Here is a 13,642-nt window from a genome sequence, read left to right as displayed (position 1 = left end):
GCAGGACCCTGGGGGTATGCAGGAGACAGCTGGGTGTGGGGTGGTGTTCAGCAGGGCAGACCGGGACAGGCAGGCTCTTCAGAAGGATGACTGAGCAGGGCAGATGGGGACATGCAGGCTCTTCAGAAGGATGACTGAGGCAGGCGCATGGCCGTGGGGAGACACAGTGGGGACTCAGAATCCCAGGAGGTAGGTGTGGCCGTTGTGATGGTAGCTTCAGGACACACCTCCCGGAAAAGGCCACACTGCCCTGCCCCATAGCCCTCAGAGCCCGTGACTCACAAGGGAGGTTTGGGCCATGAGTAACACAGGGATGCACAGAGAAAGTACTACTGTCGGAGAGGACCCAGCTGTGACCAGTGCCCCGGGCTCGCCCTCCGCTCAGGCCTCGGAGCTCTCCATCTGAAACGGGAAACAGGCCTTCTGAACTTATTAGGACCATGCGCCTCTCATTCAAGGGCCAGTTGGTTATGACCACATGAGGACAAGAATGAAGCGATCAGGTGGATTTCACCCCTGAACTTTCTGCACAAGACCTGCCCATTGGAGAGTTAAGAATGCTATCTATTCTGATTACTAATATTCAAACCAGTAGGTGATTGTTACCAAGGGTTTGGGTTGTGGTCTGCAGGGAAGGTGAAGGTGAGGGAGAAGGTAATGGAGAGTTTAAACGGTTAAAACAGCTCATTGCTGATGAATAGGCATGCTTTAATTTGGGGAATATATATGTATGTATTTTTTTTTTTTTTCCAGACGGAGTCTCGCTCTGTCGCCCAGGCTGGAGTGCAGTGGCCGGATCTCAGCTCACTGCAAGCTCCGCCTCCCGGGTTCACGCCATTCTCCTGCCTCAGCCTCCCGAGTAGCTGGGACTATAGGCGCCCGCCACCTCGCCCGGCTAGTTTTTTGTATTTTTTTAGTAGAGACGGGGTTTCACCGTGTCAGCCAGGATGGTCTCAATCTCCTGACCTTGTGATCCGCCCGTCTCGGCCTCCCAAAGTGCTGGGATTACAGGCTTGAGCCACCGCGCCCGGCATATGTATGTATTTTTAAGCAATAGAGTAATGCATGCTATTTATAAGACATTTAAAACAATACAGAAATATGTCAAGTAAAAAGTGAAAGTCACTCATCCTTCACTCCCTCAAACTCCTCTTGCCAGACATCACCACGGTTTGGTTGAAGGGTGAGAACAGTGCTACATTTGGCCATGGATGTGTAACCCAAAGGAGGTGGACTCTGTTCACCGTAGGAGGTGTTAGATCTGGGGGCCCAGCCACAACAGTGTTTCTGAAATGAAACCACACCGAGCAGCCCTCACACACATCACACATAAATAGTCTATTCCTTGGGCTGGTGACAACGTTTTGTTTCCTTCCCTGTGACCAGGGATAGCCTGGCCTCAATCCTGGATGCTGCACATTATGTAGAGAAATTCACATTTGTTGTTGCTGCTCACTGGTCTTCTGTCCTTTGTTTTAAAAAGGAAAATATGCCTAGTTCCACTTTAAGATCGTGCTTATTTCCATTCTAGTTCCTGTATATGACTTGGCAGATTTTTTCCCCCACGGAATAGCACTATAAAATTGAAGTGCAGGCAAATTTTGGAATAGGTTTTTACATTTCTTTACCAGTATTATCAGGAAAGAAAAGGCATAGTATTGCTTAGCTTTGCTCAAATAAAGCCTGACTCTAGAAAATAAGTATTTTGGCCGGGCGCGGTGGCTTACGCCTGTAATCCCAGCATTTTGGGAGGCCAAGGCGGGCAGATCACCTGAGGTCAGAAGTTCAAGACCAGCCTGACCAACATGGAGAAACCCTGTCTCTACTAAAAATACAAAATTAGGCAGGTGTGGTGGTGCATGCCTTTAATCCCAGCTACTTGGGAGGCTGAGGCAGGAGAATCGCTTGAACCCGGGAGGCGGAGGTTGCAGTGAGCTGAGATCGTGCCATTGCACTCCAGCCTGGACAACAAGAATGAAACTCCATCTCAAAAAAAAAATAAGAAGAAAGTAAGTGTTTTTCCCGTGCCTGCAATCAGAGTAGTCCTAATAGCTAATCTTTCCCCTTCCTTCTTTTCTTTTTTTTGCATTTGTTTGCAAGTTGGACCTGCTGAGTTGTCACTTGCTTAACTCAAGGACCACCATGCTGCCTGGTGGGGGTCAGCACTGATACCCAGGTGTGCCCAGGACAGCCTCCCATCTCCCAGGATTCTTCTGTGGATAAAATGGCCTTGGATGCTGACATAGCCACAGAAACAACAGTGTTATTTGTGAACATCAGCAGGAGATTCATATGGGATAAAAGTGAGGGGCAGGACCAGTGGCCCTGTGGAATACCGTGATGGGGAGTCTAAGAGGTGAACTTGTATCTTGTGTGGCCTTGGGCTGCAAGGGGTTCCTTCAGTACACAGACATTTATCAAGTGCCTCATATGTGCCAGGAACCATTCTTGGATAAAAGTCAAAAATCACTGCCTCTGCAGTGTCTATAGATGCTCATTGCCCTGCCTGAGGGCAGGTCCATATCTGAATCATCCTAGATGGACAGAAATGAATGGTTTTGCTCACTGCACTCAGAAAATGGAATTTCTAACCTTTCTCAGGAGTGCCAGTGGGGGCATTTCCTGCCCCAGGAAGACAAATGGAAGGAAAAGAAAAATTAGAAAATGTTCCTACACCTTCCTCTTCCTCCTCCTGCTGTGTCTTCCTCTTCTTTTTAATAATAATAACTAACCATTTATTGGGCAACTACTGTGCCTCAGACATTTGTTACATTAATATTATCTCATTTACTTTTACGACAGTCTTCCGAGTTATCCCTATTTTAAAGATGAAGAAGCTGAGGTCCAGAGATACTTATTTTCCCAAGATTTTATAGCTACTAGGCAATTGGACCAGATTTCAAACCCAGGTCTCTGTGTGTACAATGCCCCGTAACCTGCTAGAACTGAATTGAAAAACACCAAGGATTTACAGCAGTGCAGATAATGTACAGGCGGAAGCTCATGAGCTGTAAGGGAAACTGGCTTACATGTTCCTCGTCCCACCACTGTGATCCTCCATAAAAAGTATGTAGATGATTTGACAGCAGAGGAAACAGAGTGTCACCCAGCACAAGACAGTCCTAATTCCTATTCAGGGACTGACCTGCAAGCTAAGAATGTCCAGTAGACATTTTTAGGGAGGAAAATCTCATTGTCATAGGTTTCTTATACCATAGGTATAACTCCATAATATCAATCAGTTAAACATTTTTATTGAGTAACTGCTGTATGCAAAGTATGTGGAAACCATAAGAAATATAAGATATCCAACACTTAAGGGGTTATCAAGGGAAGGGCAAATCAGAAAGCTAATTCATGGGATGGATCAGATAGTAACTGTGTTAATGCCCAGCGAATAGGAAGACTGAAGGAGGGAGAGAGGCCAGGAGTGTTTGCAAGGGTGCCCCTGATGCTGGTGTGAACTGGGCCTCATGCAGAGGAAGAGGCTTCGCTGGGCTGAGAGTTGGGGGATGGAAGAGTTCTGGGCGCCTCTCACCTGGGAAGACAGGGCAGCCAGTGGAGACTCAGTGATTCATAACCAGAACTGGGGCTCTGAAGCAGGAAGCTAATCTGTCTCCCCACTCTTCCTCTGCACCTGTCCTTCTGAGGAGGGGTGACACAAATCGTAGGCAGACTGACATCCCAAAATCCAGCTGCCCAGAGAAGAAACCCCTGAGATACGTATATGCATACATGCGTCTCTCTCTCCCTCTCTCTCTTTCTATAAAGAGAATATATGTATTTTATATCTAATATATAATTGATAGATATATAAAATGTCATTGATATATAATTGTTGTTTTATATATAATATATATTATATAATAAGAATTATATATTTTATTATATAAATTATATATAATTATATATATATAAATTCTTGAGACTTTCCCCCAAATTTCTGCATCCTTAGCTTTCATAGTGTTTGTCTAAATTCTTTATTTTATTATTAGTAGTATTATTGGTATTAGTATTTTTAGACACAGGGTCTCTCTATGTTGCCCAGGCTGATCTCAAACTCCTGGCCTCAAGCAATCCTCCAGCCTCAGCCTCCCAAAGTGCTGAGATTACAGGAGGGAGCCACCACTCCTAGCCTAGCCTAAATTCTTTTTTTTTTTTTCCTGGAGATAGGTTTGCTCTGTCTCCCAGGCTGGAGTGCAGTGGTGCAATCTCAGCTCACTATAGCCTCCACCTCCCTGGGTTCAAGCAATTCTCATGCCTCAGCTTCCCAAGTGGCTGGGATTACAGGCACGCACCACCATGCCCGACTAATTTTTGTATTTTTAAGAGAGACCAGGTTTTGCCATGTTGGCCAGGCTGGTCTTGAACTCCTGGCCTCAAGCGATCCACCCGCCTCAGCCTCCCAAAGCGCTGGGATTACAGGCGTGAGCCACTGCACCCAGCCCCTAAATTCTTGACAATATCTTTCTCTCTTACAAGTAAGCCTGCATTGACCACATTTTGTACAGAATTTCAAAATGAGCCAAAGAAACCCAGGTATTGAACTGAATGTGAGAGCTAAGAGTAAGACAGCTCTCCAGTGTGAGGAAAAGCTGAGTCGGAATAGTAAGGAAGCAGGCGTCTGTAAGTGGCTGTCTCTGGGCTGTTTCATATCCTGTGAACTTTATGGTATGTCCTGAGAAAAATGGAAAGACAGGCTGTGTGTACCCAAATCAAGGAAACAGAATGTGTGATTATTGCAAAAGGAACCTTGACTTTGGAATTTCCTGATTTTTGAGGACTCCTGAGGTTAAAGATGGTGTGTTTTCAGCCTGAAAGAATTTTCCAACCACAAAGTGAAGAGTGGACGGTGCTTCAGCTCTGTGTTTTGCACAGAGCTGGTCTGCCTCGTCCACGTACTAGGCATGTTCAAGCGTGGCTGGGTGACCAGCTCTCAGAGCCCAGGCAGGGGTGGGGGCTGATCCCTGTGGCATGGGACTTTAAACTGATCAGAAGTCACAAAGGGCAGAGGCTGCAGGCCTATTTTGTTTGGACCTATTGTGTGTGCCGGTATAGTTACTATTTCTTGTCATTTGCTTTTCAAATTTTAAGTTAGTCATCACCATTTTGAAATCGGGTGATTTCCTCATACAAATCCAGATTTCCAGATTCTTTTGAAAATGTGGAGCAGCTGTTAATGTTGGGCCTGCATTTGCACACAGCAGCAGTTTCTGGAATGAGTAGAGGCTGCCTCCTCTTCACGTAGGCGTGTGCTCTCCAATCCACCATGGCTTCCACCACCCTAGGCTGGCTGAGACTGGAGGACCCTGCCCCAGCCAGTATCCTTGCATCCATATATTTGTATATTCATGCATTCCACCAAAGGGCTGGGCTGGGCTCTGAGGCTACAGAAGTAAGCAAGGCACATTCCCTGACTCCAGGGGGATCACCGTGTAGGGGATGAGTGTTCAAATATATATGTCATTATCCTCCTCCTTGGATGGACAACAGCTTAGCTGCCCAAAGTAGGCCGTCTGAAGTAGGACTTCTCACCCAAAGCACTATTAATATTTGAGACCGATAATTCCTTGTTTTGAGGGGTTGTTCTGTGCCTTGTAGGATGTCTAGCAGCAAACCTGAACCCCACTCGCTAGATGCCAGTAGCACCCCCTCAGTTGTAACAATGAAAAACGTCCCCAGACATTGCCAGGAGTCCCACCCCAGTTGAGAACCACTGGTCTAAAGTTCATGGGGGCTGGTGGAGAAAATGCCTTTTGAAATTTCAGCAAGATCTTAAGGAACTTGCTCATCGAATGAGAGCTTTGGATCAGCTCAAGTGTCAGGTCCTCAGCTGCTCCTCCCACCCCCTGTGCCTGTGTCTGGCTCCGTAGGCACTGGCTGCACTGAGTGACAGGTGGCTGGCGCCATCTCTCCCACCAGGCTGTGAGCAGCTCTAGGAGAAAGGGTGTGTTTCATTCACCTTTGCGTCTCTAGGCCTGGTGTTGAATACTTGCTGAATCAACACTGAGTGGCCAGCCTTCAAAATATTGTATCCAAGAACAATTATCAACCTAAGTACCCAATGTTGGCCAATTTTTAAAGTTAATTAAAAACAACTGCTCTCATCCAGCCAATTATTATAAAAACAATCTATTTCAAGTCCAGTAATTTGAATATCCAGATTTCTATTTAATTGTTCATTTTTAATTAACAGTTTTATGTAATATTAATTCCCTCTATTTCAAAATTCAGCAAAGGAGATTTGAAGCATACAAGAGAGAAAGCTTCTGACCTGAGAGCAGCATCCCTGTCAAGTGGAATTCATTATGGTGCCTCCTCTCTGAATCCCGTTTTGTAGACGGGGAGAGTCACCCTTCTCTTTGGAGTAGTTTAGGAACAAGGAAAGAAAAGAATAACCAAAAGGCAACTTCCTTGTTCTAAGGAGTCCATGATGATCACGTTTGCCCCTTTGCACATCATTCACTGAACTTGCCATTGATCGCTGTTTATCAGCCATGAGGATCACTTGAACTTGAGCCTAGCACAGACCTCACCAATGCCGAGAGTCTTTAGAAAATGATCGTATATAATCTTTGAGTAAAGATTTCTTATCCCTTTAATTGTAAGGAACTTCATGGAGGCTGCCCAAACCTATGTATAGGAAGAATGAATTTAGGGGCAAAGAAAACGTTCCCCATCACACTCCAAAATGCCTTCAGGATCACAGTGTCTGAAATTTATGAGTTTTCCATTTGAATTAAAAATTTGAAACCTCCTCTTTAAAATTCTATGTAAGAAGGGCCTTGTCGATAACGTCGCTCATTACCTCTCAAATTTTATCATAATTTAATAGATTACGAACTCACTCAGCAGGGCCCCGAGGAATGGAGCATGGGGCAGAAACATTGTGGTGAGGAAGAGAGAAAAAGGAAAAAATAGTTTAGGACCAAACTGTTTTTAGACAAATAGTTTGGGACTTCTCCTAGATGGGAGAAAGGGGATCAAATATTAACAGTTTCACTATTCGTTGAATCAGTATTTATTGAGTGCTGCATTAGGTGCGGGGCCTGCAGCCAGGTAAAGGAAGCAGCCTCCATCCTCTGTCTACTGGCTCAACAGGAATTAACTGAATAGCCATAACAATAAATATAAAATTTAGATGGAGCCCTGGGTCCCTCATAGGAGGAAGAGAAGGGCTGGAGAAGCGCTGAAAATAAACCTCTGGAAGAGAAGCTAGTGATGGATATTTCTGGCCATGTGTGCCCTGCAGTCTGATGTTTATGCCCTGGTTACATGAAGTTTGTTCATTTCAGGAATGATGGGGATTACAAGATTTGCAAACAGTTCCGTCAAGCTCTGACTTAAATAGTTGTAATGCTATTAAGATTCCTGGACACATGTCAGCCCTTCCTGCTGTTTAGAAAACAACATCAAAGCTTACCTCCCTGGCTCTCCTAACAGTAAACTGAACCAAGGTTTGCTTTCATTTTTAGTATTTACTAAGCTGCTTTGGTGTTTCATGAAATAGTTCAGGCCAAGGGACAGAATGCAAGGTTATTACACTCCAGCATTGTTCTAAGGCTATGGGAGTAAAAGTGGCAAGGGGCCAGCCCCTACCCTGGTTTTCTCCCTGGTGATTAAGGAGGATTAGTGGAAAGTGTATAGAATGTCCGATCTCCTGGTTACATTTGCAGAAATAAAACCCTCCCAAACCCAAAGCTCTGTGTAGCCCTTGCATCCGGTCGCGGTGACTCTACATTGCCCGGGAACTTGGCAGGGTGACATACATGCTCTTGAAGGGCTACAAGAGGAACGGCAATCACTTAAAAGGGAAAGCCAGGTCTTTGGAGGTGAGCCTGTGTGCAAAAAGAACGCCTCCCCTTCACAGTCATGTCTTTTCCAAAGAGGAGAGGTGATAGAACCCTTCAGCATCTGGGGTCCTGAGCTACACAAGGCACAAGCAGGCTCCCAGCTTCACAAAGGGGCCTCATTCCCAAATTGGGTCGTTGGGAACTTGGGTCACAATTTGTCACAGAGACAGTGCTGACAATGATGATTACAGATCTAGGGATGTCCACAGTTAGTCATTTGGTTCATAACATGGACATTCGTTCTAGCTACATTATTGTGAGTTCAATAGAATCGATCAACTTATCACTATTATCGTTTTATTTCTGTGTGAAAGAGCAAAGTACATCCCAACTTGGAGTAAGGTACTAGGCATCGATCTCCCTCGGTTCCCTCTCCTCCATCCCCATTGTGGACCAGGTGGGGGACATCCTCCAAGCCCCCCCACCTCACTGGCCAGTGTCTCCTGCTGCCTTCCCCCAGAAGCCTTTAATCACCAGAGAGAGGAGATCACAGTGTTTGGGGCATTCTCCTAGTCTCCAAGCTGATGAAGGAGTACGTTTGTTCTCTAGCTCCGGAGAACAGCCTTGGCCTCGCAGGCGAGGTTGTAAGAAATTTCTGCTGTAGAGTTAGTGTGATGAAGGGCTGCCTGGGTCAGCATGGGGAAGGAACATGCCTCAGCCAGTCCCTGCCAACCCCAGTGGCTTCCACAAGTGACATGCCCATGGAGATGCATGTGAATCTAGTTGACCAGAGCCACTCATCCGTGGGACAGGCTCGCCTTGCTCAACAGGACGTGCCCCTCACTAGTCTTCAGGCAGAAGTTGGGTGGCCCACCGGGAGGACCACAGAGGAGGGGATTGCTACTCTCAGAGGGCAGTCGGCTAGAAAATATTAATAATCCTATGTTAGTGACTGTCCATCATAGGCTAAACACAGGGGTGGGTTGCTTCTGATATATTATTTCTAAGCCTCACAGAGACTATTAGATGCGATCATCTCCCATGGTACAGATGGAGAGACTAAGGCTGAAAACATAGGCAAGATCAACTGACTAACAAATGCCTGCATCAGAGCTTGAATTGGCCTGATTCTAAAGCATATTGGTTTTTTGGTTTTTTGCTTTTTTTTTTTTTTTTTTTTGAGACGGAGTCTTGCTCTGTCGCCCAGGCTGGAGTGCAGTGGCACGATCTCGGCTCATTGCAAGCTCCGCCTCCCGGGTTCACGCCATTCTCCTGCCTCAGTCTCCTGAGCAGCTGGGACTACAGGCGCCCGACACCATGCCCGGCTAATTTTTTGTATTTTTAGTAGAGACGGAGTTTCATCTTGTTAGCCAGGATGGTCTCGATCTCCTGCCCTTGTGATCTGCCCACCTCGGCCCCCCAAAGTGCTGGGATTACAGGCATGAGCCACTGCACCCGGCGCCTAAAGCATGTTGTTTTTATATTCCCACTCATAGTCAATTCATTCCTGTACTAAAGTGGAAAATGGTGTGAGTTACCTGTATGTCAGGGTCACCCACCAAAGGAACATTTTCCACCAGGTATGTAGCATGGACAGCCTATGTGTGTGTTATACACTCAGCACAACAAACATTCAAGATACGAAGGCACCATGGCCTGGGTGTGTGTTGCGAGTGAGCGTATGAAGGATTGGGGTGCTGGGTAGGCAGATGAGAGAGGAAGGGAAGGAAAGGGTCTGACCAAAAGGGCTGTTGGCACCTCTGAAAAAGGGCTCTCCCCATCAGATACCTACCACCATAGCCCCTTGATGATGGCCCAGCACAGGCCCCAGAAGACTGACGGAATTCAGATAGACTGTCTGTGGCGAGGTTCAAAATAGAAAGTGGAGAGGACTTTGGCTGTATTACATTTGAGGGATGTTAAAATATTCAGCTCTTCTTCCCTCACTGTCTCCAGTTCTCCCACTGCTTTTTCATTTTCAGATCACTGGCCATGTGTCTTTCTGTGCTGGTGGGAAAATGATGATTCCCCACTTGTATTTTCACCTTTAAATGTTCTGTAGTTTACATGACATGAAAAGATTCTGAGATTGTCACCTTAATTTTAAGAATATGGATACCTGTGTGATTTCCTATCCCTCAGCCCAATTTGCCAACAGCACCAGAGGCGTCTATGGGATCGCTCCTGCCGGAAGTCTGTGTTTCTGCCAGAGAGCACTAACCCAAGTGCTCACCCTCACCAGGTCGGGATGTGTGGGATGCTTCACCTACTTCCCCGAGGGAAGGTATCGAGCCCGCCTCCCAGCCTTCTCACCTCCCATGTGTACCCGAGGTCTGCCCCGAGTGATAGGAGCAATTCCTTGGCTTGACCTGGAAGCATGGCAGTCCGGGCTGGTGATGAGTCACAGTCGCAGAAGGAGGGGAGGCACCCCTTGCCCTGCGTGTGTGGGCGCCAGGCAGCTCAGGGGTCCCGGGAGAGTGGAGAGCTGACCTTCTGCTGTTGTTTTAGCGTCCTGCTTGGTGTACTTGGAGAGGCCTTGCTGGTTTTCTCAGAGCGGAAGGGCTCCTGAACAAGACGGTCAAGAGAAGGAGACTCATCGGCTGCTGCGGGAGAACATCGCCCCTGGTCTCATAGCTCCCTGTTGAATGTGTCAGAAAGAGGAATGCAAGGACAATAAGACCAGGTGGGCAGTGCCATCGCCCTCACCCACGTGAATGTGGTGGTGGCTGATGAGGCCGAGGCCCTGCTGCTTCAAGGAGCGCCCTTTCTGGGGGTCTGCAGGTCGCTGCAGATGAGCGGTCTGTTACATCTTCCCATTTGGAAGCTGGTTCTGCAGAAACAGGAAGTACAGGATTTCACAGGCGGGCTCTACTCACCTCGACTGAGCTTCACACCTCTGGATGCCACATGCTGTCTCCCAAACACTGCTTTCGGTGCGAGGTAGTGGGCCTAAGGGGTTTGGTTGTCTTTTTTTTTTTCCATTTTTAAAATTTTAAAATTTTTATTTATTATTATTTTTTAAAGACAGGGCCTCACTCTGTTGCCTAGGCTGAAGCGCAGTGGTACAATCACAGCTCACTACAGCCTTGACCTCCTAGACTCAAGCCATCCTCCTGCCTCAGCATCCAGAGTAGCTGGTGTGCACCACCACACCCGGCTCATTTTTTCTATTTTTATTGTTTTAGGGATGGGGATCTCACTGTGTTGCCCAGGCTGGTCTGAAACTTCTGGGCTCAAGCAGTCCTCCCACCTCGGCCTCCCAAAGTATTGAGATTACAGACATGAGCCACTGCACCTGGCCTTTCTCATTTTTATTTTTAAATTGACAGACAAAATAGTATGCATTTATCATGCACAACACAATGCTTTCGGAATGGTTAAATCTAGCTAACAAATGCATTATCTCACACAGTTATCATTTTTATGGTGAGTCTTGGTTGTATGTTTTGTTTCGTTCATGATTTTACATCCTTGGAGTCTCCTCTGGGTCCGTCCGTCCTTTGCTGTCATGCTGGCTTGCCTAAGGCCTACCCTCACCTGTGTACCAGCATTTTAAACTCTGGAGTGAGTGATGTTACTTTCTGTGGTTGATGTTACTATTCATTTCCTGCCTCTAAACTTCTCGTGGTCCTTATAAACTTGTCAGGATGTGTGTTGCATTGAATTCTGCATGTCCTTTTTTTGCCAACCATTAGGTTAAGCTGGTACTGACTTGTCACCAGAGGAAACAGGGTTTATGAGCACTGACAGATGTCTTCCCTGGGCAAAAAAATAAATAGTATATGTATACACACACACATACATATTTATATTTATATTTCTTAAAGCTTTTAATCCCTTTCATTCCCTGATATCTCAGAGATTTCACATCATTGAACACTGAAGTATATTTTTCAGGCCAGATGAAAAATTGTATTAAAACCCTATTCCTGGTCAGGCGCAGTGGCTCACGCCTATAATCCCAGCACTTTGGGAGGCCGAGGTAAGCAGATCACCTGAGGTCAGGAGTTCAAGACCAACCTGGCCAACATGGTGAAACCCTATCTCTACTAAAAATACAAAAACATTAGCCTGATGTGGTATTGTATGCCTGTAGTCCCAGCTACTCGGGAGGCTGAGGTAGGAGAATTGCTTGAAGCTGGTAGGTGGAGGTTGCAGTAAGCCAAAATTACACCACTGCACTCCAGCCTGGGCAACAGAGCGAGACTGTCTCAAAAACAACTACAACAACAACAACAACAAAAACCCTATTCCTTGCCTTTGTAGAAGTCAAAATAAATGAACTTTTTTTTCTTTTTTTTATTATTATACTTTCAGTTCTGGGGTACATGTGCAGAACGTGCAGGTTTGTTACATAGGTATACACGTGCCATGGTAGTTTGCTGCAGCCATCCACCCATCATGTACATTAGGTATTTCTCCTAATGTTATCCCTCCCCTACCCCCACACCCCGACAGGCCCCGGTGTGTGATGTTCCACTCCCTGTGTCCATGTGTTCTCATTGTTCCAACATAAATGAATTTACACAAAATGGTCACTTGTTTCTGAACCCACCAAGAAAGTTTAAAAAAATAATGACTAACTCTAAATATTTCTGTTCCTAAGAGATGTTTCACATACTTGACCACTCTGCCAGGTGTCAGAGAGTGTGGGCCATTCAGGGTGACCCATGAGTCCTCCTCAAGCAGGGAGCCAGGCCCCGTAGTGTTGAGTACCCATGTATTGATGGAGACCCCCTGCCCTGGCATCCGGGAAATACGCATGCCCATACTCAGCCCCATGGAGAATACCGTCAGCTCAGTCGGTGGCTGTTGTTGCTTCTGCATGTGTTCCCCAACTTGTTGAGAAAAGAAAGAGAAAAAGAAACAAATAGCAATGGATTCGTGTATTTGGAACTTGAGTACCCTAAATTCATGCCCTTGTCTTTTCCTGGTCTCTGCTTCTCATGTAAGGTGAAAATGCTAAGAGTGACCTTAACACACATGGCTTTCAACTTACTTTTGTTGTTGTTTCGTCTTGTTGTTTGTTTCCATGAAAAATATTTGTATTATTTTTTTCTAACCTCCAGCTGATTAAACAGGTACCTGACACTTATTAATTTGAAGGAAAAATAATAGTAGCTGCCTGACATACCCTCTTATTTTGAAGTCTCTACTTGTTTTTTTCATTTACATTTTTTTTTTATTTTTAGTTCTGGGGTACATGTGCAGGTTTGTTACATAAGTAAATGTGTACCATGGTGGTTTGCTGCATCTATCTACCCATCACCTAGATATTAAGCCCAGCATGCATTGGCTATTTTTCCTAATATTCTCCCTCCCTCCCCACCCTATGACAGGCCCCGGTATATGTTGTTCCCCTCCCTGTGTCCATGTTCAACTTATTTTTGTTCTTCATCTAGGATGTCAAACTTTCTAGAGACTGAGGATCAAATAGAAAATCTGGGTTTAGAATTGTCCTTATTCTCTTGCTCCCATAAAACGCTATAAAACGGAGACCAGTTCTTTTCCACTTGCAGAAAGTGGCATGTGTCCAAGTGTCCTTTTATACCTGTCTTTCCAAGTGCCATTTAAGCAAATGGAGGTTCTGATGACTACAAAGAGCCATGCAGTTCAAACCCAGTCCTCTTTCCAGCAGAACTGGCCCCAAAAGCTTTTGCTGAGAAGTTTTAGCTCCTTTTTCAGATGGTTCTCTAGCAAGCCCGTATTTTTTTGTTGCTGTTTGGTTGTTTGAATTGTCTTTCAGAGTCCTGTTTTTTTTGTTGTTGTTTGTTTGTTTTGTTTCGTTTGCTTGAGATAGGGGTTCACTGTGTTACCCAGGCTCGAGTAAAGTGGTGCAGTCACAGCTC

The 13,642-nt window shown here is 45.8% G+C and overlaps 1 protein-coding gene across 3 annotated transcripts in view; it reads left to right on the top strand.

Annotated features, from left to right (window-relative positions):
- TMEM241 (transmembrane protein 241) overlaps nucleotides 1-12,325 on the top strand; it is a 138,019-nt gene extending 125,694 nt beyond the window's left edge. For all 3 annotated transcript variants that reach the window (XM_025365239.1, XM_025365238.1, XM_025365240.1), the window contains one exon: nucleotides 10,302-12,325. In XM_025365239.1, coding sequence (XP_025221024.1) covers nucleotides 10,302-10,362 — 61 coding nt within the window. In that variant the 3' untranslated portion in view covers nucleotides 10,363-12,325. The remainder of the gene's footprint in view (nucleotides 1-10,301) is intronic.
- Nucleotides 12,326-13,642: the final 1,317 nt, after the last annotated feature.

The sequence above is a fragment of the Theropithecus gelada genome, chromosome 18, assembly GCF_003255815.1.
Source record: "Theropithecus gelada isolate Dixy chromosome 18, Tgel_1.0, whole genome shotgun sequence".
Lineage (NCBI taxonomy): Eukaryota > Metazoa > Chordata > Mammalia > Primates > Cercopithecidae > Theropithecus > Theropithecus gelada.
This window is presented reverse-complemented; position numbering and strand designations above follow the sequence as displayed.